This window comes from Esox lucius, chromosome 14 (genome assembly GCF_011004845.1).
Source record: "Esox lucius isolate fEsoLuc1 chromosome 14, fEsoLuc1.pri, whole genome shotgun sequence".
Lineage (NCBI taxonomy): Eukaryota > Metazoa > Chordata > Actinopteri > Esociformes > Esocidae > Esox > Esox lucius.
In genome coordinates, this window is record NC_047582.1 from 35,365,976 (window position 1) to 35,393,958 (window position 27,983).

A 27,983-nucleotide genomic window follows, 5' to 3' on the forward strand; every position below is an offset into this window, starting at 1 on the left:
CCAAAAAACATTTTCATCCACGTGCACACTGCGCAAAATTTCAGTTATCAGAATGTTGGCCTAATAGTTAATTTAAAGCCTGTATATTTTTATTCATATAATTAGGCCAATTGATTCATTTTACAGGACTTTTTGTGTATATTCCTTCTTACAAAGGCTAGGAAAAATTTGTAATTTGAAATAAAACATTTATATTTGGAAAATGTTGTTCTTTGGGAGGTGAGGCTTTGTTGAAAAAAGCGAAATACATGCAGATTTGAGTGGAGCGCGATGCACAGTGCTTTGAGCGTTGAGTGTTAATGAGCGGACCGACCAGATGTTGCTTTGAGCGGGGGAGCGTAGGGTGAACAGATCGGTGATCAAGGAGCTGATATTCTCACCGCTCCACTCCGCTCATATGCTCTGTTTACTACTATAGTAACATTATATATTAATAAGCCTATGATTAGCCTACATGCATGTCACGTGAAAAGTGCGGGACAGGCATATTTTGCCACAATTGTTTTATTAACATATAGGCCTATCTCTGTTAGAACGAAGTCAGATTTCTGTCTGTTCTGTCTGTCTATTTCTGTCATAGCGACTTAAAAACCACACCTGCTCTGCTCACTGCAGTTGACAGGAAGGAGAGTCCGAGACAGCGCGCCAGACAAGCAAGCACTGGCCTTGTCAAGAGCGTGGGGTGCAATATGAAATATTTTTGTAGTCTCAAAATGACCCAGTTCGGTAACATATATTTCATTGTCTCTGAAGGCAAAACCCTGCATTGATTATTTATTGTCGTGGGAAAATAAGTCTGCCTGTCAAAGACCCCGAATGGCACACTTTTCCTTACAGTACTTTTTTGTTAAAGTTATGCAGTGTTTAGGGAATAGGGTGGAATATCTCCATGAGCGCTCTAGTTTGTCTTGTCCCGTAAAATGAGTTATGCCTGTTCTTCCCTTCATATTCATGAACAATTCATTCCGTCACCCAGCTTCCTCTCTTTTGATTCTCGTTGACATTTCTGGAAACCCTAAACCTGCTCGACCTGTCTGACAGTCATCCTTCCTAAATGTGTGTTATGAAATTAAGCGATTAAATGAATGCAACTGTTTGTTTATTGTGACGTTGTTTTTCACTGTTTTTCACCCAATAATGCCGGCTTGATTTCCAACCTGCCCTTCAACCCGTCGCGTGTTTCTGATATAGTTTTACGTTTGAATCCTTGGGGTGTACATTTATTTTAAGCTGTCAAATATCTAGCCTGATGACAGGTTTCAAATTTGTTCCCACAATGTAGAATATTGAACACAGACTCCGAGTTTGCATAGAGGGCCACACCTGGTTAATTAAATTAGGAATGTATATGTCTGTGCGTGTGCGGGCATGTGAGTGGAAGAGACAAAGAAGCGGGGAGTAATGAGAGAGGAGAGATTTGTAAGTGTCAGTTTTACAGTTGCGTAATGGGCCACGTTGGACGGGATCCTGGCAACTTTGTCTTTTTCCACAGACAAAGCACTGAGCAATCCTTGATGAGAGCATCTACTAAAATTTTGAAGTGCAATAATATAAACTTTTTAAAAATTATAATAATCTTTTAACTCATAACCAAATAGAAGATTAGAGAAGAATGAACTGCCCGATCAGTTTATTCACTAAAAAAGAAAATACAAATGTAATTTACAGGCTACTGTAAGAAACAATAGGCCATTCCAACTGTCCTGTATATCAGGAAATAATGCCCCTCCTGGAACCCAGTTTTTGCCAAACAGCAACGAGTATTCAACGATACTGTGGAATAAAAAATATAGTGAACAAAAAAAAAATGAATGAGGTTAGAATACAATCTTGCTGCTTTCATTTGAGAGCGTTAATATATAAATAAGGAGCACATTTGAGCGTGTAACGTTGTAACAACCAAAAATAAGTCTTTCACATCCAGGAAGCCATGACAGTGTATTTGGATGGATAAACAAACAAATCACGTTGTCATTACGTTGACATGATGTATTGGTGCTGGTTTCGTACTGGTTAGGTAAAACAATTACGTATCTACAACATAAAAGTGAAAGACTTATTTTGGTTGTTACAACGTAACATTCACAATTAAATGGGTTATAATAATAAATGTATATTAAAATCTTCAAACACAAATATCTTTTAGTTATACTCTAGAGCTTTATACAATTTCAGAAGGTCAAACAGTTATCTGCCTTTATCCTTCAACAACACAAGGGTGTATGTATCATGTTGATCAGTTTTTGGCTGATATGAAATAGGACTGCCACCTTAACGTGGTGGAGGGGTTTGAGTACCCGAGTGACCCTAGGAGCTATGTTTTCTGGGGCTATATGCCCCTGGTAGGGTCTCCCAAGGCAAACAGGTCTTAGGCGACGGGTCAGACTAAGAGCGGTTCAAAACCCCTTAATGAAGAATACAATTTTGAGTACCGTGACGTCGCCCGGTATGGCGCAGCCGGGGCCCCACCCCGGAGCCAGGCCCGGGGTTGGGGCTCGAATGCGAGCGCCTGGTGGCCGGGCCTTCCCCCATGGGGCCCGGCCGGGCTCAGCCCGAACGGGTGACGTGGGGCCGCCCTCCCGTGGGCTCACCACCCACAGGAGGGACCATAAGGGGCCGGTGCAAAGAGGATCGGGCGGCAGTCGAAGGCAGGGGCCTAGACAACCCGATCTCTGGACACGGAAACTGGCTCTAGGGACGTGGAATGTCACCTCACTGGCGCGGAAGGAGCCTGAGTTAGTGCGTGAGGTTGAGAGGTTCCGATTAGAGGTAGTCGGGATCACCTCTACGCACGGCTTGGGCTCTGGAACCACACTCCTTGAGAGAGGATGGACTCTTCACCACTCTGGAGTTGCCAATGGTGAGAGGCGGCGGGCTGGTGTGGGTTTGCTCATAGCTCCCCAGCTCTGCCGCCATGTGTTGGAGTTTACCCCGGTGAACGAGAGGGTCGTTTCCCTGCGCCTACGGGTCGGGGATAGGTCTCTTACTGTTGTTTGTGCCTACGGGCCGAACGGCAGTGCAGAGTACCCGACCTTCTTGGAGTCTCTGGGAGGGGTGCTGGAAAGTGCTCCGACTGGGGACTCTATTGTTCTACTGGGGGACTTCAACGCCCACGTGGGCAACGACAGTGACACCTGGAGGGGCGTGATTGGGAGGAACGGCCCCCCTGATCTGAACCCGAGTGGTGTTCAGTTATTGGACTTCTGTGCTAGTCACAGTTTGTCCATAACGAACACCATGTTCAAGCATAAGGGTGTCCATCAGTGCACGTGGCACCAGGACACCCTAGGCCGCAGGTCGATGATCGACTTTGTTGTCGTCTCATCTGACCTGCGGCCGTATGTCTTGGACACTCGGGTGAAGAGAGGGGCGGAGCTGTCAACTGATCACCACCTGGTGGTGAGTTGGATCCGATGGCGGGGGAGGAAGCTGGACAGACTCGGCAGGCCCAAATAGGACTGCCACTGATATGAAATGCTTGGGGAATATGGGGTCCTGGGTCCTTTGCTAAGGGCTGTCAGGTCCCTATACAACCGAAGCAGGAGCTTGGTCCGCATTGCCGGCAGTAAGTCAGACTTGTTCCCAGTGCATGTTGGACTCCGGCAGGGCTGCCCTTTGTCACCGGTTCTGTTTGTAATTTTTATGGACAGAATTTCGAGGCGCAGCCAGGGGCCGGAGGGTGTCAGGTTTGGGGACCACACGATTTCGTCTCTGCTCTTTGCAGATGATGTTGTCGTGTTGGCCCCTTCTAACCAGGACCTTCAGCATGCACTGGGACGGTTTGCAGCCGAGTGTGAAGCGGTGGGGATGAAAATCAGTACCTCCAAATCCGAGGCCATGGTCCTCAGTCGGAAAAGGGTGGCTTGCCCACTTCAGGTTGGTGGAGAGTGCCTGCCTCAAGTGGAGGAGTTTAAGTATGTAGGGGTCTTGTTCACGAGTGAGGGAAGGATGGAACGGGAGATTGACAGACGGATCGGTGCAGCTTCTGCAGTAATGCAGTCGATGTATCGGTCTGTCGTGGTGAAGAAAGAGCTGAGCCGCAAGGCGAAGCTCTCGATTTACCAGTCAATCTACGTTCCTACTCTCACCTATGGTCATGAGCTTTGGGTCATGACCGAAAGGACAAGATCCCGGATACAGGCGGCCGAAATGAGCTTTCTCCGCAGGGTGGCTGGGCGATCCCTTAGAGATTTTTTGATTACAGAAATTCGACACTACTGTTGTTTGCTCGTTGGGGTTTAAGGCAGAGTGTTTTGTAAAATCACTTTGTGACACCTGCTGATGTAAAAAGGGCTTTATAAATCAATGTGATTGATTGATTGATACAGAGCTTGATTCTATCAGTATTCACAATAATTTCACAACAATGCAATGTCAGTAGTTAGTGTAGGGTATAATGTGTCAGAATGGTGATTTATGGCCCTGGGGGGCGGGACTTCCATATTGATGTGACAGGTGGGCGGGACATCCGGTTTGTAGGGTGGGACTTCCGTTATGACGTATGTTAGGGTGGGACTTCCGTTATGACGTATGTTAGGGTGGGACTTCCTGTATGACGTATGTTAGGGTGGGACTTCCTGTATGACGTATGTTAGGGTGGGACTTCAGGAGTGACGTATGCATGTCCGGTGACTTTATGATTTATGATTACATTGATGTGTCAGTGTTTGATGTTTTACAACGCTTGATGAGCAAACCAGACTAGTGTTATAACAGGTGGGTTATGTTTGATGATTAACAAATGGGGCTTAGGGTTCCGGAATGTTAAATTCCCAGGCAGTAAATAAGTGTTGTGTCAGCGGTAAGGTGTTTGGTGTACAGCAAATGGTGTTCGACAAATATAAAACCCCGGTGTTTTATCTTCTGACAAGTTGTGCAACAGCTGGCATACAAACGGTGGTTGTTAACCTTTCATGTTTTATGGGTTGATTGGCGTGGTCTGCGTATTTAAATCACGCAGACATCGGTGATGGTCAGTCAGTCTTGCCTGAGCGAACTTACCTACACATTACAAAACATGGAGGATTGTGCGGCGATCAATGTTTTGGGTGAAACACCGGTGAAAACTAACAGCTTAAACGCAGCTCAGCAATTTAGTAAGAAATTGCAAATGGACCGCAGAGATGCAATCAACATGCAAGCCCCGAAGAAACCGATGCAGAGTTTAACCCGAATCCATCAACTACACCAGGATATGTTGACACAGGAGTGGAAATTGGATGATGGTCGGATCGGGGGATACATCTTCAACCCAGAGCTACCGGAGGTGGCATTTTATGAATTACCCGAAGGCCAAGTGTTTAAGGCTGGTGTGACCGCTCAAATGGTTTTTAATGCCAGTTTATGGGTCACCTTTCGAAAAGTGTTTTATTTGGGGCAAAAACAAGGCCCACATAATACAGTAGATGTACTGTTTAAAGTTGTCGAGGGGCTGAAAGAGTATGACTCTGTTAGATTGGAGTTATTTCCGGAAAATATCAGCGTGTTAGTTTGTGACTGCGGACTGATCGACTGACCTAAGACCCCGAAGCCCCGCCTTAAGCCAACACCTTCATCAGCACAGCATAAAAACCGACAGACCGCCGGTGACATTCAAGCATTCGGAAGAATTTACGAAACATGTCTCAAGATTACAACCAAGCGGTGATTGAAGAACCCAAGGCTGAGGACTGGCTGTGTGACGCCTGGGATAACAACGCTGAAGCCATCTACGGAACCCCTGACCCAGACAGCTCGATTCCACCGGCATACCCAACAAGAAACTACCATTGGATTGACAGGGTTGGTGATCAACTAGGTCCTCTTAACCTGTCATACCTTTCAAATGCTAACAAGAGTTATCACAAAATGGACAAACTTGCACCAAAAATTTTAAAGATCATCAAAGCAACAATGGGTATGATTCTGGAAAACGTTGTTGGGGCTATTCTACACAAAGCATGCATCGGATGCAAAGTGGACCACCCGAGCCAGACAAGACATTCATGTCTCGAACCGCCTGAGTATTTTTTTGAGGCCCATTATGATGACATTGTGGCGACAGTTTTAACACCGCGACTGAAACATGTTTTGGTCAAGGCTTTGAACGCATCTGGTTTTCACACACCGATGACTGATGTTCACAAGGCCGCTGAGAACTTTCTGCACAAGCTCAAGTTGGAGCCGAACATCACCCAGAGACTGAGTGAGAACAGGGATGAGTACATGGACAAATTTAATGAGGATGTTGTATGCGACGCAGCGGGGTCATGGTGTGATGAAAGCAAAGAGTCTGTTGTCTAAGGCCAGGGTAGCTTCAGGTCTCATGTTAACATGTATATAAACAAAGACTATGAGAAATCTGAATGTTTGTGTAACAGAATATATTGGTTGTGTAATTTCGAAAACTCAAATAAAACATTGTTAAACATGTATTAATTCTCATTATTGCTCGAACACTCTACGATGTCTGAACAGGTTATGAAAAGTATTTACTATGACCCGGCAAACCCTGGTGCTTATGTGGGTAGAGAGGGTTTGAAAAGAGCATACTTGGAAAAAACCGGGGAGATCCTCAAAAATGGTGAGGCCGATGACTGGCTGCTCGCCCAGGATACATACACGCTACACAGGCCTGTACCTATACATTTTAAAAGAAATAGAGTTATTGTCACGTCCTGGCTGTGCCCCTAGCCATCTCTGCGCTGGGCTCGGGGCATAGCCAGGACAGGACAGGAGGTGGCCTTTAGCCACCTCTACTCCTTTTTTTGGTTTCCCCAATTGGAGGCAGGTGTTAGTTATTGCCTCCAATTGGGGACCCTATTTAAGTTTAGTTTGTAGGCCCCAAGGCGTGGTTCATTTTGGTTTTGTTTATCCTGTGTAAGGAATACCCACGTCACTGGTTGCTGCCTTTTGTTTTGTTGGAGTCCTTCTTTATTTTTTCATTAAATATGGATTACCTTCCCTACCTTTACTCTGCGCCTGTGTCCTTTTCATCCCACGACCGTGACAGAATGAACCACCACAAAGGGACACGGCAGAAATGGACGGTAGGGGAACTCCTCGGTTGGCCTGACAGCGACACTGAGGAGGAGGAGAACCCCTACCGTCCCCTGCGGCACACTGGGCCAACACAGCGTCCACCCAAAAGGAGACGTCGACAGAGGCGAAAGAAGCAAACCTCTCTGTGTCCGCCCCAAGAATTTCTTGGGGGGGTGCTGTGGGGGCAGGCGGAGTGGAAGGGCGCGGCCGTGCCACCCGTGCTCACGTGTGGGGTAGTCCAGGTGCCCCAGCCCTGCCCGGTGCCAGCTCTTAGGCGTCGGGCAACAACGCCGGTGGGGCCTATGAGGGCTTTCCCTGATGTAGGGAGATGTGAGGACTGGTGGGGCTATCGGGACCCGACGTACCGGTTCTCGCAGCCAGCACCCCCCGCTGCCCGGAAGCCGCAGCCAGCGCCCCCCGCTGCCCGGGAGCCGCAGCCAGCGCCCCCCGCTGCCCGGGAGCCGCAGCCAGCGCCCCCCGCTGCCCGGGAGCCGCAGCCAGCGCCGTCAGCGCCCCCTGCTGCCCGGGAGCCGCAGCCAGCGCTCCCCGCTGCCTGGGAGCCGCAGCCAGCGCAGCCAGCGCCCCCTGCTGCCTGGGAGTCGCAGCCAGCGCCCCCCGCTGCCTGGGAGCCGCAGCCAGCGCCGCCAGCGCCCCCCGCTGCCCGGGAGCCGCAGCCAGCGCAGCCAGCGCCCCCTGCTGCCTGGGAGCCGCAGCCAGCGCCCCCTGCTGCCTGGGAGCCGCAGCCAGCGCCGCCAGCGCCCCCCGCTGCCCGGGAGCCGCAGCCAGCGCCCCCCGCTGCCCAGTGGCCGCAGCCGCCAGCTCCTCCCGCTGCCCAGTGGCCGCAGCCGCCAGCTCCTCCCGCTGCCCAGTGGCCTCAGCCACCAGCTCCTCCCGCTGCCCAGTGGCCTCAGCCGCCAGCTCCTCCCGCTGTCCTGTTTTCGCCGCCGCCCGGGCCCGCCGTGGACTGGCCGCCGCCCGGGCCCGCCGTGGACTGGCCGCCGCCCGGGCCCGCCGTGGACTGGCCGCCGCCCGGGCCCGCTGTGGACTGGCCGCCGCCGCCCGAGCTCGCGGATGACTGGCCGCCGCCGCCCGAGCTCGCGGATGACTGGCCGCCGCCGCCCGAGCTCGCGGATGACTGGCCGCCGCCGCCCGGGGCCGCGGATGACTGGCCGCCGCCGCCCGCAGCGCCTTTTCCTGCCCAGGTGCCGCCGCCTCGTCCCACGGCGCCCTCGCCTGTCCCGGCCTCAGCGGCGCCCTCGCCTGTCCCGGCCTCAGCGGCGCCCTCGCCTGTCCCGGCTCTCCCTGGCCCTCCGCCGGCTCTCCCTGACCCTCCGCCGGCTTCCCCGTCTCTGGCTCCTTCGCCGGCTCTCCCACAGGGTTCTGACCCTCCGCCGGCTCCCCCGGCTCCTGCTCCTCCGCCGGCTCCCGCTCCTCCGCCGGCTCCCCCGTCTCCTGCTCCTCCGCCGGCTCCTGCTCCCCAGCCGGCCGTCAACCCTCCGCCGGCTCCCCCGGCTCCTGCTCCTCCGCCGGCTGCCGACCTGCCGCCGGCTCCTATTCCTCCGCCGGCTCCCCCGTCTCCTATTCCTCTGCCGGCTCCTATTCCTCCGCCGGCTCCCCCAGATCCTACTCCCCCGCCGGCTCTTCCGCCGGCTCCGGACCCTCCGCCGGCTCCCCTGGCTCCTGCTCCTCCACCGGCTCCTATTCCCCTGCCGGCTCCCCCGTCTCCTGCTCCTCCGCCGGCTCCTGCTCCCCCGCCGGCCGTCAACCCTCCGCCGGCTCCCCCGGCTCCTACTCCTCCGCCGGCTCCTGCTCCCCCGCCGGCCGTCAACCCTCCGCCGGCTCCCCCGGCTCCTACTCCTCCGCCGGCTGCCGACCTGCCGCCGGCTCCTATTCCTCCGCCAGCTCCCCCGTCTCCTATTCCTCTGCCGGCTCCTATTCCTCCGCCGGCTCCCCCGGCTCATACTCCTCCGCCGGCTCTTCCGCCGGCTCCGGACCTTCCGCCGGCTCCCCCGGCTCCTGCTCCTCCACTGGCTCCTATTCCCCCGCCAGCTCCCCCGTCTCCTGCTCCTCCGCCGGCTCTTCCGCCGGCTCCTGACCCTCCGCCGGTTTCCCCGTCTCCTACTCCTCCGCCGGCTCCCCCGGCTCCTGCTCCTCCGCCGGCTGTCGACCCTCCGCCGGCTCCCCCGGCTCCTGCTCCTCCGCCGGCTGTCGACCCGCCGCCGGCTCTCCTGCCGGCTCCTGTCCCTCCGCCGGCTCTCCCGTCTCCTGACCCTCTGCCTCCCCGGCCTGTCCCTGCGGCTCCGCCTCCCCGGCCTGTGCCGGCGGCTCCGGGCGCTGAGCCTCCACCGGTCCGGGTGTGGTCGTCCCGGTCTTGCGGTCGGGAGCCCGCGCCTTTGGGGGGGGTACTGTCACGTCCTGGCTGTGCCCCTAGCCATCTCTGCGCTGGGCTCGGGGCATAGCCAGGACAGGACAGGAGGTGGCCTTTAGCCACCTCTACTCCTTTTTTGGTTTCCCCAATTGGAGGCAGGTGTTAGTCATTGCCTCCAATTGGGGACCCTATTTAAGTTTAGTTTGTAGGCCCCAAGGCGTGGTTCATTTTGGTTTTGTTTATCCTGTGTAAGGAATACCCACGTCACTGGTTGCTGCTTTTTGTTTTGTTGGAGTCCTGCATTCTTTATTTTGTATTAAATGGATTACCTTACCTACCTCTACTCGGCGCCTGTGTCCTCTTCATCCCACGACCGTGACAGGGTGCCTGTCCGAGATGTTGCATCAATGATGATTGTTAATACACACCCAAGCAATCACCCTGGGGAGCACTGGCTGGCTATTTACATAACGGATGATGGCATTGGAAGGTTTTATGACAGTTTTGGAAACCCCCCGGATTTTACATATTTTCCCAAGTCAATCAAGGCCTTTCTGAAAACCTGTGAGAATGTGGAATACAGTTCAAAACAAGTACAGGACCTGGTTTCAACCACGTGTGGACAGCATTGTGTGTTCTTTCTCTTTCTAATGACAAAAGGTCTGAGTTACAAAGATTTTATGTCTTTTTATGCTGATGATTTACGAGAAAATGATGCCCTAGTCTCAAAGTTTGTAGCTAAGATGTACCAGAGTAAGCGTGATAAGCAAATGTTTAATTGCATACAACATGCTCAATCTTGTGAAACGTTTAATTTGTGCCATGGTTGTTGAAGAAATAGAAAAGCCAATCACGTGTATGTCAACTTTATTATTCAAAAATAAAAACATTTGTAAAACCACATCAATGTTTACATATTATTTTTCATACAACATTTATTCAAGATAAAACAAACATACAATACATACAATGAAAATAAAAACATTAAAATGGAAGCCATTTTGCGGGGTCCGTGGTATGAGGTTCAAAGAAAGCTTTGGTTGTTTGAAAACCAGTTGCTGGTGGTGTGGCTAAATCAACCATTGTGTCACCAGACTTTTGTTTATACAAATTTATTTTACGTCTTACATGCGCATTTGGAATAGTTGTAAAAGGCATGTTGAGACATGCCATGGCCTCTAAAAACACACCCCACCCCAACGGTCTTCTATCGTCAGCAATTTTATTGGTAGCTGTCATACTTTTAACAAGATCCAATAGGTGCGAGCCCTTGATTATCTCTCCTTTGAAAACGAATTCACCATTTGAATTCCATGAAGTCAAATCTTTAGACCTGTGCATTCTATTAAGAATATATTCAACATTCTTTCTACGCTTCACAGGCACATTATCCAAAATTTCATAAACAAGGTCAACATTTCGGTCAACAGTTTGCTTATTCTCAGTCACGTTTACTACAGCAGACCCGGTCTCAGACCCGGGTAGACTTAAAGTCAGGGTGTTTGTATCAAGCTCCCCCTGGCGCACAACAGTCAAAAATCTTTGTAAAATGGCAGAGTATCTTTTAGCTTTCTCATGTAAATCCATATCAGGCTTCAACAGTATATTGCGAATCGATGAGTCCAAATCATTCTCAACAGATTGTCTTACATCGGTGCTAGTCGTTTTGGATTCTCGCAGTTTTTCTAACTGATGTTGTGGCACCAGAAACATTTTCTGAGCATGCTCCATGTTGTTTAACCCTGTCTCGATGCAATTAGACTGGTTAAGAATGGAACTGCAACGCTTAGTAACGGCAGTAGAAAACCTCCAGATTGGTTGATGGTTTTTCTTTTCCGTGCAACTGAAGTGTTCTTTCTAGACATGTATATAATTTTGGCTTTTTGTCTCTTTACTTTTCGGAGCTGCGACTCGGTTAAGGGTATATTACCGCGCCTTAGATTAAGCGCTATTTCACAGAGTGATAGAATGAGGTCGGTGGATGTTGATTCTAAAATAACTTTTCGTTGACTTGCCGGTGCCTTAAATATCATTTTCAAAAGTGGTAAATTTCTACGAATGCGTTTAGACATGATCAAACTTTCTTAGGAACGTACACGACAGGCCAATCCCCTGAAAATAACCCTGTTCTCAGAGGGTAGTCTTCTGGTGTTGTAGCTTTAAAGTCAATAAGTAAATAACCAAAAGGTGGATGTGTTGCATCTTTAAAACTCTCCATGAAGAATCGAGAAAGACCGGGGTATATCTGTCTGCCTAAAATACTAATCTGCTGATTGTCGCGGGGGTTTTTAAACAAGATGAGGTAGTTTGTGTTCAAGTTAATAGTTCTACTAGATTTGCCTTTAACAAACATGTTGTGGACGAGGTAAATTGCACTCAGGTTACGGTGGTGTGAATATTGTGTGAAAACTCTCTCCATCTCCAAACTCTCTGATGCATTTTTCATTAAATCGTCAATAATTAAAAGGTTGTTTTTCTGAATCGGTAGCAGATTGTCATCACACAGCGATGTTGGTAGACCTTCTATAAAATGTATCTCCCTTACTTTCAACAGTTCGTCATACAGCGGTTGCCAACATGAATAAACCCAGACGATATTTTGAATTTCTTTGGAGAATACAACCTCTGCATTATCCAACAACATCTTCACAAAATATGTTTTACCAGAGTTACTGGGGCCACTAATGACACAGCTGAACGGGTGTTGTAGTCGCGGGTCAAAACCGCTATCCATCCTAGACTGTGGCTTAGTACCCATAAGGCCTTGTACTGTAATCAGGGAACAGTACACGCTTGTTGTACACAACTCTGAAACGCTTAGACACTACTCGGTTTTTCAACGTGAATGTTCTTTTATCTCTAGCAATTGTGTCTGCATTAGCAAGGACATGATCATCATCACCGCCCTCACCCCGTACAAAGTTGTCAACCAGTCGTGTTAGCGTCTCCAAATTAACAATGGTTGTGTTGTAGCTGTTGAGCGTAATGCCTTTTGCTTTGAGACAGGTCAGACCTTTAACGGTTTTGTAACCGTATGTCTTTGGCCCACCACTAACAAATTGAGCTATGCTGTCACCATCCGGTAACTCGTCGGTCAAGTCACCCAAGAACGGGCCCAGTGGGGGGACCCAATCCCCATGGCGTGTGACAAAGATCACGGAATCAGTGTCTGTGTAGAGTACACGTCTATCCAACTTCTCCAAGAGTGAATACAACTCGAGTCTAGCATAAGCGGTTGTGAACGCGGCAATAAAAATGTCGCCGTTACGTGGTTTGATTGGTGTCTGTTTTGTGTAACGCCACTGTAACATCGCAACAGTGTCTGAGATGAACAAGAAATAACCAACATCTATTTCACTGGAAAAAAGGTAGTGGCTAAACTCCTCCGGATCTGTAATTAACATTGTGTTCATAAGGTTAGTCCGCTCACCCATCTTACCCCAAAGACTATTCATTGCCAATTTAGCTAAAGATCGCCTAGCACTGTTTACAACAATGTTTTTCTTGTCAAGCTGCACACCCTCCTTTTCATGATATTCACGGATATACCGGTCTTTAGTCTCATCGTCAACCACAGATGGTGGGAAGCCACTAGCTTCCTGCTTGTGCTTCAGGAATGTTCTCATGTAATCTGCAAAAAGATCATCTGATGTCCTGGTGAAATCCCAGACTTCAAATATTTCCACAATGTGATAGCCGTGAACTTCAGATGAATCGCATTAGTACGACCACCAAAAAGAGCATCCCGAGGGTCAAGGCACTCTGGAGCACCAAAGGTCTTCAAGAAAGCTTTGACATCTGCGGATGTGTTTTCAAGCCGGTTCCACTCACACTCCCATATGTATTGAACATGTACGTTGTGTTGTTCTTTCAAAGCCTCTAGCTTTGTCAACCATTGCTGGTGCATTAACCCATACTGAATCTTTTTCATTGGATTGATGCTTGTTGAACAATGACACTTTGGGTGACCGTGCCAGAAACAACATAGAAATTCATAGACTGTGCTAAAACCATCGCGTTCTGCATATCCATCAACATAGTAGGCACCGATTTCACTTCACCCTTGTTCAGGGCGTGCTGTATTGATATATTCTCATCGGAGGCCACATATTCAAGCCACTGGATTGAGCTGTTTGAGAATGTCTTCTGACAACGGTTGTAGTTGTCTGAGGGGACCAATGCAATGGTGTCCTTGGTGAGGAATCTGTTGCAAAAGACTTTCATGCAAGCCGAAGCAATCGTAATTGACCGGAATGGGTCAACACCACCACACTCCAGGAACTCGAGTCTGTAGCGCATACAACCCTCTCTCAAGATGACCACATCATTCACGCAGTAAGCCTTTATTTCATCCTGCATGACAAAGGGGTCTGCGGAAACATTTGCATACCATTGCAAAAACTATTTTTCTTTAGCCATCATGGTATTCACACCATAGTAATGCAGTTCCGGATGGGGGCCAACATAGTTCTCATTCTCCTTGATGTTAAACTTGTAAGGAAAGTAGCCTTTTTTCAAATCCTTAAAACCCATAGCACGTGGCAAGGCTGACAGCTTCACAGGTAGAAAACAATGACTATCAATGTATCTCTGATTGAATGTGCTGTCTGTAAAAATCATGAGCTTGCTACCATTAGCAATAAGTGTGGTGCCAATACCATTGTTAGCAAGGTACTGCATCAAGACGTAACCATCGAAACCTTTAGAGTTGTGTGCTATAAATGTGTAGTCATTATATTTCGGTTGCCTAAACTTTTGAAAAAAAGCAGTGACACAACCATCTCCGGCTGAACACCACGTCTTGTTATCAAAGCTTATTTGCACACACAAAATTTGCAGTGTGTACACCATTCACCGGATTGGCAATTGTCTCAAAATCATAAAATATGTAGCGCTCACTGGGGTCCTCGGGCTTGGCAGGTTTTATAAAACACTGATGATTCATTTCAAAAGCCAGATCCACATTACAATTGGGGCACATGTTAGCTCTGCACCTGTGTGCTTTATAGTTGGTAATACTGACATTGTAATAGCGACCACAATCGACACAGTATTTCTTCTGGTCACACCTGCTAACCCAACGATCCACACTTTTGTGGCGCTTCAAACGTTTATGCTGGCTATAACAAAAATCTGAATAACATATCCGTTTACAGTCAGGGCACTGCTTTGTGTTACGGGGTTGGGTATGACAATCTTCATGAAGACAGACACTACAGCTATGTTTACAACCATGATCACCACGTGTGTGTTGAAACCGGTATAGCACCAGTCACAAACATAAGACACACCCAGAAAACCCTTCAGATTCATGATACCGTAGAAATGGTTATCGTGTAAGTACATAAAGACAGTTCTAGGGTGGGTTTCCTCGCTGTTTTGAAACTTGGTAAAGTGACCATCCCATGTTGGGTGAAAGACAACAATTTTACACCCTGTCATTTCTTCAAACCGAACAATATCTGTGAATGACACACATTCATCTAACGCTAAACCAGCCCCCTTATGTAGCTCACGACCACTAACCAGGGCCTCGGGATATGTGTACTGCGGGTTCAACATACCCATCAAACAAACAGAAAAACACGTAGAATCATTATTCACAGCCACATATAAATGTCTTCTTTTTTTATTGATAATCTGATCTATCAACAGTGTTTGAGCTTTACGTCGCGTGGCACCACCCTCACGGTTTTTGACAATTTGTACCACCAGTTCTAGTGATTCATCAATCATAATCTCAGCATTACTCTGCATAACACTTTCAAGTAAATTACCAAACGTGCGTTCATTATATTCATCCGCTCTCATGGTCACATGTACGGGATCTATCAGAGATTCACCAATCAACTCAATCTGCAGACGATCACCAGGCCCTTGTACAAAGTCTGAGGCTCTAACAATCAAAGTATCCAAGCCTGCCATAATACTTGCGTAGAATGTGCCAAAATCACCAACTTCACCAGTATTTTGTAAATTTATCAACTGTCGTAATTCAACATTGTCAAACGCATTACGTTGTATAACTCTAACATCGCCATCACTGCACTGAGTTTGCATCAGAGAGCTCGAAGGAGTGTCAACTAGATCGTGTGAAAAATGGGGGCTACTAAGCTCGGTTAACAAGCCTTGTATCTGAGGATTATTGTTCGCATCGCTGTGTAACAAAGTAATGGTTGGTTCATTTGTATTTTGGGGTGTGGTTGATTGATTATGTGTAGAGGTTGTTGGCTGTTCCGTGTCTGGACTGTCATTAGCATTATCTTTCGCCATTTCTCTGGTTTAACGTGTAAATAACAATCCACTTTTCAGATTTAAATATTCTAACTCAAACATACATTTACGTACAGCGCAGTTTTGAAGAGTTGGCTGTATTACCTTCAGCTTTCAAGCCTGAAGGAAAACAAAAATCCCCTCACGCTGTGCAGCCACAAGGAAGGGTGTCCGTAACTGACCCCATTGTGGTAATGTACTTTGTATCATCACCCGGCTGTCCTCAATCTGTTGGAATATAGAATGTTGTACCAAGGGTCAGTATGCACAGTCATAATTGTTAATAACACTTTAGAACAAGACTAAAAATGTCTGTAAATAATTAAACTTACACAAAGTATCTGCTCAGGTTGTGGAAGATCACAGTCTGGCCACCCAGTCCAACTGAGGCAGATGCTGGTCACTTGAACTAAATACAAACAGGATTAACAAGTGTATACAGGTAATTAAAGCTGATTAACAATAATGTCAAAAGTCTACTTACCAAGATTTGGAGGTCCAAAAATGTGTTTACCAAACACGTCTGTTGACGTGTGTGTATGTCTGCAGGTCTGTTGACGTGTGTGTATGTCTGCAGGTCTGTTGACGTGTGTGTATGTCTGCAGGTCTGTTGACGTGTGTGTATGTCTGCAGGTCTGTTGACGTGTGTGTATGTCTGCAGGTCTGTTAACCTGTGTGTATGTCTGTAGGTCTGTTGACGAGTGTGATTGTCTGTTATCTGGCAGGGCGTATCACGACCAAGAGCGTGAACGTTTCTACACGGCAGTGATACCAACCAATGTGTTTGGTCCTCATGATAATTTCAACATCAAGGACGGGCATGTTCTACCAGGACTCATACACAAAGCCTACATCGCTCGGAGTAAGATCACCAAAACAACAACAGGAATCTGCCTCAGGCCTTTACTCTGCATACAAATCAGGCCTTTAACACTTTGAACGTGTGTGTGTGTATTCATGTGTGTGTGTGTGTGTGTGTGTGTGTGTGTGTGTGTGTGTGTGTGTGTGTGTGTGTGTGTGTATGTGTCTCTGTGTGCGTGTGTGTGCATGTGTGTCAGAGGAGGGCAGTGCATTAGTGGAGTGGGCCTCAGGAACTCCAATTTCAAAGATCCCAGCGAACAGTTGTTTGCTTATTTTTAATAAAAAATGATGTGTAGCATGAGTGTGGGATATTGTCCTTTTATAGTAAGTCAGATAATGTAAATAGTTACACAAACTCAAATCACCACAGTGGTCATTTTAATCACATCCTTATCTGTCATGTTGGTCATTCACTATTTAGTCCTTTCAGTATACTATTCCAGGGTAGTTTGATTCTCAAAAGGCTTTCCAAACACAAACACCCCTCAACACAGACACACACAGACACAGCGTTGAGTATGTCTTCTCATTTCAGTCGGTGAGGAAGATGAGGTGTCCATCAAGGAGGCAGCAGAGGCTGTTGTCGGGGTGATAGGGTTCAAGGGTCAAGTGACTGTATCCTTCCAACTGTCTGCCTGGCCAGATAGACTGTGCACACACACACAAGTTTGTACATACAGAAACACACACACATACATATACACAAATGCACTGACACACAAGCATGTACACACACACACACACTCAATCTCAAGGTACCGCTGCATGTTTGCTTCTTTAACCCCATGTCTTCCAGTATGACACAACTAAAGCAGATGGACAGTTCAAGAAGACAGCCAGTAATGCCAAGCTTCGCCAGTACTGTCCCAACTTTACCTTCACCCCCTTCAAACAAGGTACCTTCATTCACAGCACTGGGAACTTGAGGAAAACATTTTGGGAAAATGTTCAGATTTATTTATGAGATATTGTACACCTTAGTTAAACATTGTGGTGGTGTTGTGCTAAAACCAGCATATTAAGTACAACTGAGTGGTTACTGCTTTGAAAATGACAGATGCCTTAAGTTAACAAAAATGAACACAGTTTGGCAGGGATTTTGCAGTTGATCACATTCTTATTGCTATGGAGGCCTTCCATTAAAATGAACAGTGGGGCCTTTTGATAGCAGCAGTGAGGTTCTAGAGGTTTTTCACCACTCGTTGCGGGGCTGTTCGGTTAGCCACGGAGCAACCACTGTGGCGCAGTTTGTCAGAATGCTCTCAGTTGTGCAGCGGTAAAAGTTCACAAGGATCTTGGAGGACAGGCAGGCTTTCTTCAGCCTCCTCAAAAAATACAGGTGCTACTGCACCTTTTTGACCAGGGCTGAGGTGTTGAGGGACCAGTATATGTCCTCAGAGATGTGGACACCCAGGAATTTGAAGCCGGACACAAGCTCCACCTCAGTGCCATCGATGAGAACTGGGGCGTGACTGCAGCCTTTGGACTTCCTGTAATCCACAATGAGCTCCTTGGTTTTCTTTGCGTTGAGGGACAGGTTGTTATCAGTGCATCATTCCGCCAGGCACTTGACCTCCTCTCTGTAGACAGACTCATCACTGTCACTGATCAGGCCTACCACCGTGGTGTCGTCTGCAAACCTGACTATGACTTGACTGAGGTCTGTTGGTTAGGAAGTCCAGTGTCCATTTCCAGAGAGGGGGGCTGATCCCCAGGTCATGGAGTTTGTTAATGAACCACATGATAGTCTGGAGAGTGTGTGTCTCGTGTTCACGGTTGGTCTTGTTCTTCCCTCTATAGCCCTGAAGGAGACTTGTGATTGGTTTGTGGCCAACTACGACTCCGCCCACAAGTAAAGATTCCTCCAATTGGATTGAACGCCAGTCCTAGCAAGTCAGCCGGAGCTAGAGGTGAAGGCGTGATTGTTGTTCAGGTTGGGAGGCCTCGATATATGTTGACAGATATCTGCCATTAAATCGTTTAAATCCTTCCCCCAAACCAACTCCTTCTAATTTTCTAAATCATCGACAATGGTTGTTTGCTTGAATCTAAAGATTTCTTAAGGGTTTCAACCTCTGACACTTGAATTGACTATTGCATTGAAACCAGTACTTTTAACTAATAAACTGACAGGCCAAAACAGTCCCACACATTCAATAAAACTTAAATTATCTATGGCCTTCTTTGACACTTAAATTGCAATTACAAACATAGAACATTTCTATTCAGCCTGTAATAAAGCCTGTAATATTCAGCCTGTAATGAAGCCTGTAATATTCAACCTGTAATGAAGCCTGTAATATTTAGCCTGTCATGAAGCCTGTAATATTCAGCCTGTAATGAAGCCTGTAATATTCAGCCTGTTATGAAGCCTGTAAGATTCAGCCTGTAATGAAGCCTGTATTATTCAGCCTGTAATGAAGCCTATAATATTCAGCCTGTAATCATGTAAAATGTAACATCCATCTGAGGGAGCCAAACCTGAGGTTTTTTGACAGATAACCTATGCCACATAAAAAAGGAATCATAAAACAGAGGTTTATGAATACATAATATTTAGTGGTTTGCTTCCCCTGGTATTACATTGAAATTACAATAGAATAATGATTAATCAGTATAGGTTATTACAAGTGTGTAAATATACATGATTTTTGTTTTAGTAATAACACAATGTCTTGTTACACATGAAAATAAAACACATTGGAATTACACTTTTGCAGTTGGCTCTGTTGCACCATATGAATAACTAGATCAAATATGTTTAAAATAATTGTTTGGTAATCTTGAAAGGTTGCGGAATGCATCTTTAACTACTGTAACACACGTTTCAGGCTAATTTCCCATGCTTAGTGCAGACCAGCTGACCAGACATGCAGAACGCATTGGAAAAGACAATGTTAATGATTGAGCTACACAGTACTATGAAGCTGCCAAGAACTACAGGTCGTAGAAGGTCATGTGAAGATGCAGAGGCCATATCCTTAAAAAGAGAGAACAAGGATCCAAAAACTGTTTCAATATCTAACCAAAACAAAAAGGGTTCCGTCAAATACACTGTTCGGCAACGTAAAGTATGGTGGAAAACCTGTCTCGCTGTCTTTCCAGGACCCACCTCTGGCTCAAACCAGAACAATTTTCCTCAGGTGTGTTGGAGACGGGTATGATGAGTCTAGACAGGCAGCCGCCCTGTCGTTGGAGACAGTGGAACCTCTGCTGAGGCTATCGATGTGGTTCCTATGATGGCAATTCAAAAGTCCAAACAGTTTACAAAAATGGTAGGTAAGAAAGAAGAAAACTCTATTGCACAATCAACAGCTTTATTTCTTGCAAGGAGTGAGTAAAAAATACATCAGTTCAAGTAATTCCAGAACATTTAACAGTTTATTAATTATTTGAAAATAAGTGAGACAAACGCTTACAAACATAATCATCCGAGGAGTCTCTAACTTAATTCATGAACAGTTCGTATTTATGGAGGAAAAAGGGGTGTGGTAAGTTGCTAGCCGTCTGTCTTGTCAATAAAACACATTCCTTTTGTTCTATTTCTACCTAGTCTTCACACAAAGGGCAAGCTGTCCTCCTTCACATGGGTAACCTATTGAACTCTAAAGAGCTCTTACAGCATCTAGACAGACAATAGATGCCCTGATGAGTTATACAGATGCGCAGATAAAGAGTAACCATTTCATCTGCTGATACCAGTCAATGATGCCCCCTAGGCAAATACCAGATCCTCCCACATTCCTTTTCTAATTTGAACAAGGGTACTCAGTCCTTTAATTAGTGAGAATACATTGGCTAGAGAAATTTCCACATTAATTTCCTTGGAAATACATGGGAAAATCCATGACAAAGACACAACAATATGATAATGAATAAAACTAAATATTGTAGCGCTCTTTCCCTCTCTCCAGATATACGCTCGGTCTGATGTTGGCCGCTCACGCTGTGGTTCCGTTAGAGCTACTACAAATGCGTGCCCTAAAACCTTGGCTTGCCCACGTCTGAGTGGACCCGGTGGTTCACCGGCATGGCCTTTTGGTCATTCCGGTATTTTTGGCAGCCATGCTGGCCCACAGGCAGGCCACAGTCCTGACATGATTTGGTCCATCGGGATACCCTCCAAGATTTCAGTTAGTTTTTCAATTACATTTTTCAAATTATAGGTCACATTAAAAGTGGAAAAAGTTCTGACAGGATTTATCTTTGTCTCATTCTTTTACATCACAAAAACCTGGCATTTTAACAGGGGTGTGTAGACTTTTTATATCCACTTTATATAGCACACTGGTGATACACAGGAATGGATAAAATAAATAACAACCGGGACCCAAACTTTAAAAAACTCAGGGACTTTTATTGGCCATTATAATTTGTGCTCATTGCGCTATAAGTCCCAACTGTACTGTGCATTATTCAGCATTGTGGACTACAGCAAGAAGACCCATTAGCCCCAAAACCATGTATTAAGATTCTGAACAATTCTGTATCCTTTATTCTGTTGAAGATAGCCACACGCTCGACAAGCATGTTCTTTTCCAAAGTCCATTAAATGTACTTTATAATTTTTCCGCCAGCTAAAGTACTTTAAGTATTGGGTTTCATTCTTGTCAAGGAAAATAAGCCAATCTGCCAGTTCCTTCAGTGAAGGAAAGTCATCCACATGAATGAAAGAGTCCTTTGGGACAACAGCTTCATAGTTTTGCCTGGGTGGACCAAGAACAACCGGCACAGATCCTGAGTGCAAGGTTTCATACAGCTTCTCAGTAATGTAGTCTTGGTGGATAGAGTTTTCATATGCCAGGTAGAATTTACAGCTGGACACAATCTGTGCCTTGTCCTCTATGTATTTTCCAAAGTGTCGCCCAAATGCATCTATCTTGACATGTTTATTTAGCTCATTGAAGATCGGTACTCTCTTGTGGTTTGGATTCCAGTGGCTTACAACCCAACAGACCAATTTGTCTTTCTTTGGCAGCTCAAAGCTTTTATCATCACTGCTCACTTCAACAAGTGACCCATAAGGCACATAAACATCAGAACTCAGTCGATAACTTGCAGTTACATTGAACAAGTGGTCAAGACCTGGGATCCTTTGTGTGTATGTTGGTGACTCCATATTGTACCAAACCCATTTTTGGAACCATGGTCGTGGCTCTTTTGGCATATCACTCAGGTCACTGGCGATGTCCCTGTGATGGAACATCACAACATTCGCCTTGTTGTAAAGACTTCTGTTTGCTGTTAGTAGACAACCTTTGATGCTGAAGAAAGCACAAGAGTTCAGATCAAATGTAAAACCAAACGGCCACATCCAGATCAAGACAATAATATCTGCTTCTTTGACTCCATCCTCCGTCTGAAATCTGTCATGCTGGTCATGTGTCTTGGGTGTTTGGTTGGGAGCTCGCTGTGTCTGGTTCCCTTCCCTTAGTACACCAGGGCATGGGTAGGATCTGTTGGCTGTCGGTGTGTAGTACATCCAAAATGTACCTAGGACACACATTACTATGAAGCTGCCAAGAACTAAAGGTCGTAGAAGGTCATGTGAAGATGCAGAGGCCATATCCTTAAAAAGAAAGAACAAAAATGGGAATGTTGCAGCATAAGCTCTGCCTTCTCCGCTGAGTCCTTCAATCACATTACTTTCTGCCTTCAGGGCAGACCAGCTGACCAGACATGCAGAACGCATTGGAAAAGACAATGTTAATGATTGAGCTAATATAAAACAGTAAGTTATGTATACTGAAAGACCGGAGTGTATTTTTGAGTGTGACTTTTGAGAAAGAGAGGGCAAAGCTTTCATCAAAGCAAAGGTGGTGGTTACTTAGAAAAATCAAACTTATTATTCTATTGAGATTTCTTAACATCTTTTTTGGTTATCACCTTATTTCCTATGTACCATGTCATAGTTTTGATTTCTTAACTATTAATTAAGAAATCAAAAGTAAAAAAAAAGTAAAATAGTGAAAAATGAAGAAATACCTTACAGTTGGTGTCCATGTTGGGCATGCATTCAAGGGTGAATTGATCTAATGTGATTGGCAGCGGATCATGTGGTGTACGCAGAAGTTTGTTTGGGGTAATTGTGGTTAAGGAATGTTAGCTTCAACTTTACATTGTATAGCACATAGCCTACCTGCTACTGTAGCAGTGTGTTTAGTGTAAGTAGAACATGCATGCACAACCTTTGCAGGTGATTGTGGCGTTACACATACATGTATTGCATCACGCGCTAGGGGGATTTCTGGCTCAGTGGCGCCACGGTTCTGTAAGACTATTGAGTGTTGAATTTGATTATACTGGCTGCATAATTAATGTGTGACATAGTAGTGCTTAATCTAGTTATGTGTAAATGCATGTGTCAGTTCTATATTGCATTTGAGATGTTTATATGCAGTGAGCCTTTTTGCATTCTATATGTATAAATGGGTAGCCTCTTGCATGCCTACACAATGTATAGCATTTCAAATTGTACTTTGGTTTAGAACCACAAGTAATCCAACCTAACAAAGTCCACGACCATTTGACGGTGAAGTAAGACAGAGTGTGACTGTGTTTAATGTGCGGTGGTCAAGAAAAGGAGGAATGAAATCCTTAAACCGTGAACCAGCCAACTTGTTCTTGCTAGAAACCCTTTAGGGGATCAGAAAACCTTCTGAAACTGCTTCAGTGAATAGCAGGTGAGGGCATTCTCAGCCAACCGCTCAGACGGGTGAGGGCATTCTCAGCCAACCGCTCAGACGGGTGAGGGCATTCTCAGCCAACCGCTCAGACGGGTGAGGGCATTCTCAGCCAACCACTCAGACGGGTGAGGGCTTACTAGCCAGCCATTTTTACAAAACGTTTAAACAAAATATTTTATGTCTTAAAAACGAATTGCTATTTCAGGGGGCAGTCCTGCAAAAGTGGTAATGTTTCAATTCAAACAGAACTTCAACCTGAGCAACATTAACCAGAAATACAACATGTTTTTCTTTCACCACAGCTGTAACATTAGCATTGTCAGTGAAACAATTGAAAATAGTTGTTGCAACAAGCCTAAACAGACATTAAAACATTCTTACCGTTCCAAAAAAATGTATACAGCCCACATACTTCATCAAGTTGCATATGAATAATATTTTAGGAATCATGGTGTTTAGTAATAAAACATTTAAATTTAGTAGATTCATGTTTTTCTAAACAGAATGCACTCTAATAGGCTACAGCTCTGTGGGTAGGGACTGCATTAAAGTGGTTTCCAAATTGCCAAACCGAACGATACCCCTCAGGAATTACATTATACAACGAACTAGCAAAGTGGGAATACGTTCAGAATGAACTCGGTGCAATCACGGTCGCAAGGTGCCATCCGTATTATTTGACTCGCTATTACGTAGAAAAACAATGCTATGTTCAAGCTACACTTAATCACCATTACTTTCAGGTAAGTGGTTTAAAAATAATCACAATCCAATGTTTTAGAAATGGTTGGTCGATTTTGTCATTTCCTTAATCACAGCATAATTTTTTTTTTTATCACAGCATACATTTTTAAACCATTTCCCTCCTCAAAAATGCCGTTGAGCCACAGTGCTCCGGGTTGATCGGTATCACTTCGTGCTCCAGTCATTGGATCTTTTTTTTGTACCACTCTGGTGCACTGGCACCAAACCTGTCAGAACTTGTAGGAGGCGCGTTGCTGTGATCCACTTCAGAGGATTCAATTGTTAGTAAAACAACAAGAGATGGACGTTTCTTTCAACCTTATGATAAAGCGTCTTAACCAAAAAAAACATTTAAAGACATTCGCCAAAAATATTTTTTTGTATCATTTAACATTTTCATTAGAATAACATGTTTTGAGTGCAACATCGGTGGTGATGATTTTGTACAACCCCATATGGAAAATAAATATATTTTTGCAATGCAAAATGTATGTAGAATGTATGGTGAATATATTTCAAATACATTTAACTTAATTCAAAATACATTTCACGTTTCAAAATGTATTTCACATTTTATTCTGAAATGTATTTAAAAATAATTACACACATTTATCTTTATTCAAAATGCATTTCAGGTATAAAAATGTATTTCATCTTTTATTCCGAAATGTATTTGAAAATGTATAAAAACATTTCAGTTTTGTCCAAATGTATTTCACCGTCAACAATGCTGTCATTACAATTTTACCTTCCATATAAAATCCATATAAATCCATATGAAATCCAAATAAAATGCATTTTAATATGGGCTTTAAAATACATTTCGTAATGTATTATACATTACAATACAAAATGTATTTTAAAGCCCATATTAAAATGCATTTTCAGGTCCTGTGAAAGTAAAAAGATGAGATGTAATATCACATTTAGGTGTTGAAACTCATTTTATAGATGTGTACATTACCAAATTACATTTAATCTTAGTCACAAATATAGTGTATACTAAATTGTTTACAAATATGTTTAAGCGGCCAATTTCAAACATTTTGACATATATTTACCAAATGTATTCAGGAATGTATTTTCCAAATGTATTCAAAAATACTTTTTTTTCTATATGGGACGACACTCCTAATTATACATATTTATAAACTTAGATGTCTGCATAAAGAACTTCATCATTGCAGGTGTTTATTTGATTTTACAGTTATTAGTATTTTATTTTTATAGGGTGAGAAGCTTGGTCACCCGGGAGGAGCTCAGAGTAGAGCCGCTGCTCCTCCACATCGAGAGGGGTCAGCTGAGGTGGCTTGGGCATCTTTTTCGGATGCCTCCGGAACGCCTTCCTGGGAAGGTGTTCCGGTCCCGCCCCACTGGGAGGAGACCCCGGGGAAGACCTAGGACACGCTGGAGGGACTATGTCTCCCGGCTGGCCTGAGAACACCTCGGTGTCCCCCCGGAAGAGCTAGAGGAAGTGTCTGGGGAGAGGGAAGTCTGGGCATCCCTGCTTAGACTGCTGCCCCCGCGACCCGGCCCCGGATAAGTGGAAGAAGATGGATGGATGGATAGTATTTTACCAGGGAGGTGAAGCAGGGAGGTGAAGCTGTTTAATGACAACTGGAGTTAGAGAAACCCACAAAACAGGGTGGGGCATCTCTGAGATATGCCACTGGTGTATTTGTATATGTAAAACAATGAGGAAATACAGGTTGTACAGTATACACAGCCATTTTATATGTGGTTTTATTAACCGGCAAACTACACATGGAGTTTGTGTGCCGAGAATCTTATCTAGTCATGATCTCTGAGACAGGTCCCCTTCAACTGCTGGTGTTATGGATCACCGTCATCTAAATGTTTGTCAGTGGTCAACATAATCCCCCAAAAACACTGGAATATTTGAATATTTCAAACAGTTCATATTGATATTGAAATACTAAAACTATGATTTAAATTAAAACATTTATTTCAAAGTTGAATGAACCAAGTCTTGTTAATGACAATCAGAAACAGGACCTTAGTTTGTAGTTAAGATAAACCCCGCAAATAAAAACATCACAGCTTCCTTCTTACAGTGTTATTCTATTCACTTAGATACACAAAGCATAATAAAATAATACGTTCCCCCCAGCATATTTATCAAACGTACCTTTAAAAACTGCCTGGACAAGTAGGAGTTACTTCTACTGTCATCAATGTGCAAGGGAATGAGTGAATTAGTTCCTAGCCTTCTCATAAACCAGGCTGGGATCAGGTGTTCATCTCACTCTATTTCCTTATAAAAATGGGCAGTGTTTAAAAATTTCTCAACAAAGATTTTTAGTATTCATTAAGACCAAACTGATGTACACTATTCACATGGACTCCATTTCTATGGTTTATTTATACATGTCTAAAGGCATTGACAATTTAAAATGTACATTGCCATTTTGGTCATTTAGGACTTATTTACAGTAAATTAAATAAAGTAGATGAACAACCACACCAGTCATAGAAAACTATTTTATTTGGATGCCTTGTTTTGAGGGTATTTTTATCGTAATTTGCCATCATAAGGTTATAATCAAATAGGTCACTGCCTCGCAGTACAAATGCAAATTGTACAAATTGCAGCCAGAAAGGCACATTTGTCATGTTTATAGTGCCGTTAAGTAAGCTGGGCCACCTTTCCACATCTGACCAAACAGACAAAACCAGTTTTGTTTGGTTTTCCCCTTTGACCACATATGTTTAACAAATGTATAATTATTTAAAACGTTACAATAATTTACAAATCATTTGTCATTTTTAGTCGCTTCACAATGTAGGACATTGCGACTAACAGGTCTGAGGTGTCATCTGATCTCTTAATCGTTGCCACTTCATGCCAGCGCCAGTGAGACTGTATTCTCTGCAATGTCATGGTTCAACAATCAGCTCGATTTACAGGCAGTAGCACCTGGGTTTTTGAGAATTACATGATTTTTTTCCATGACAAAATGTCTTAACCATTAACAATGTTGAAATACAATAGATTAGCTGGTAGCTAGGCAATTTAGTTGAGGCTAATACTTCCAGTACTCAGTTGGTCCTTTGTGCTCACCTTCAAATTTATTTTTAATTCCATGCTGTCATTGCGATAATTTCATTCAAGCTTAACGTCTTAAGCTTGTCATCTATCATCTGACCAGTGCTCTATCATCTGACCGGTGCTCTATCATCTGACCAGTGCTCTATCGTCCGACCGGTGCTCTATCGCCCGACCGGTGCTCTATTATCTGACCGGTGCTCTATCGTCCGACCGGTGCTCTATCGTCCGACCGGTGCTCTATCATCTGACCGTTGCTCTATCATCTGACCAGTGCTCTATCGTCTGACCGGTGCTCTATCATCTGACCAGTGCTCTATCATCTGACCGGTGCTCTATCGTCCGACCGGTCTCTATCGTCTGACCGGTGCTCTATCATCTGACCGGTGCTCTTGGTGATTTCCTGTTAGCTTGATATGCTGGTTAGATCATTGCCGGAATGGATGACTTATTCAACATTCCAACATATGCCTTTGAGTCATTTCGCTCCAATTCTTTTATTCCACTCTGTTCCTCTGAAATTATTATGACATCTACTCAGTTTTAATAAGTAAAATATAAAGCAAACAATAAATAAAAAAATATACATAACAATATAAACTAGCAGCAATTCCCAAATTGTGTAGAAAAGGTGTATATGGACAATAGGAAAGAAACATTAAATATGTTAAATAAAATGTAACATTAAATAAAATGTAACAGTGCATGTGAATGCTACATTAAAATATGCTAATGTACTGTACATTGAATCTACATAGAAAGTCATCAGAGCATTTGAAGTGTCCATGTGATCAATATGATCATACATCAATCTTGGTGGTTGAGGTGCCTTATGGCCTGAGGGGGAAAACCTTTTGTGAGTGTGGAAGTGCGTGCCCTCTTGCTCCGGTCACGTCTCTACTCGCTAGTGGGTCAGAGAGACCCCAGGGAAAGGGCAGGGTGCGGGATAATGGTGGGTCGGAGA

General features: G+C 44.9%; 2 protein-coding genes across 4 annotated transcripts in view; both read right to left on the minus strand.

Annotated features, from left to right (window-relative positions):
- The window catches only part of LOC114840830 (GDP-L-fucose synthase), a 65,249-nt gene that overhangs the window by 18,334 nt on the left and 18,932 nt on the right, over positions 1-27,983 (minus strand). The gene's annotated exons all lie outside the window — the stretch shown is intronic.
- LOC117595558 (4-galactosyl-N-acetylglucosaminide 3-alpha-L-fucosyltransferase 9-like) lies at positions 20,871-26,210 on the minus strand. Of its 2 annotated transcripts, none has more exons than XM_034296964.1 (2): positions 26,102-26,210; positions 20,871-22,091 (listed from the first exon to the last, which is right to left on the minus strand). In XM_034296964.1, the coding sequence occupies exons 1-2, from the start codon at positions 26,186-26,188 to the stop codon at positions 20,970-20,972; spliced, it is 1,209 nt and encodes a 402-aa protein (XP_034152855.1). In that variant the 5' UTR covers positions 26,189-26,210; the 3' UTR covers positions 20,871-20,969. The 2 variants fall into 2 exon arrangements, with proteins under 2 accessions (XP_034152855.1, XP_034152856.1); XM_034296965.1 differs by lacking the exon at positions 26,102-26,210 and adding an exon at positions 22,508-23,315.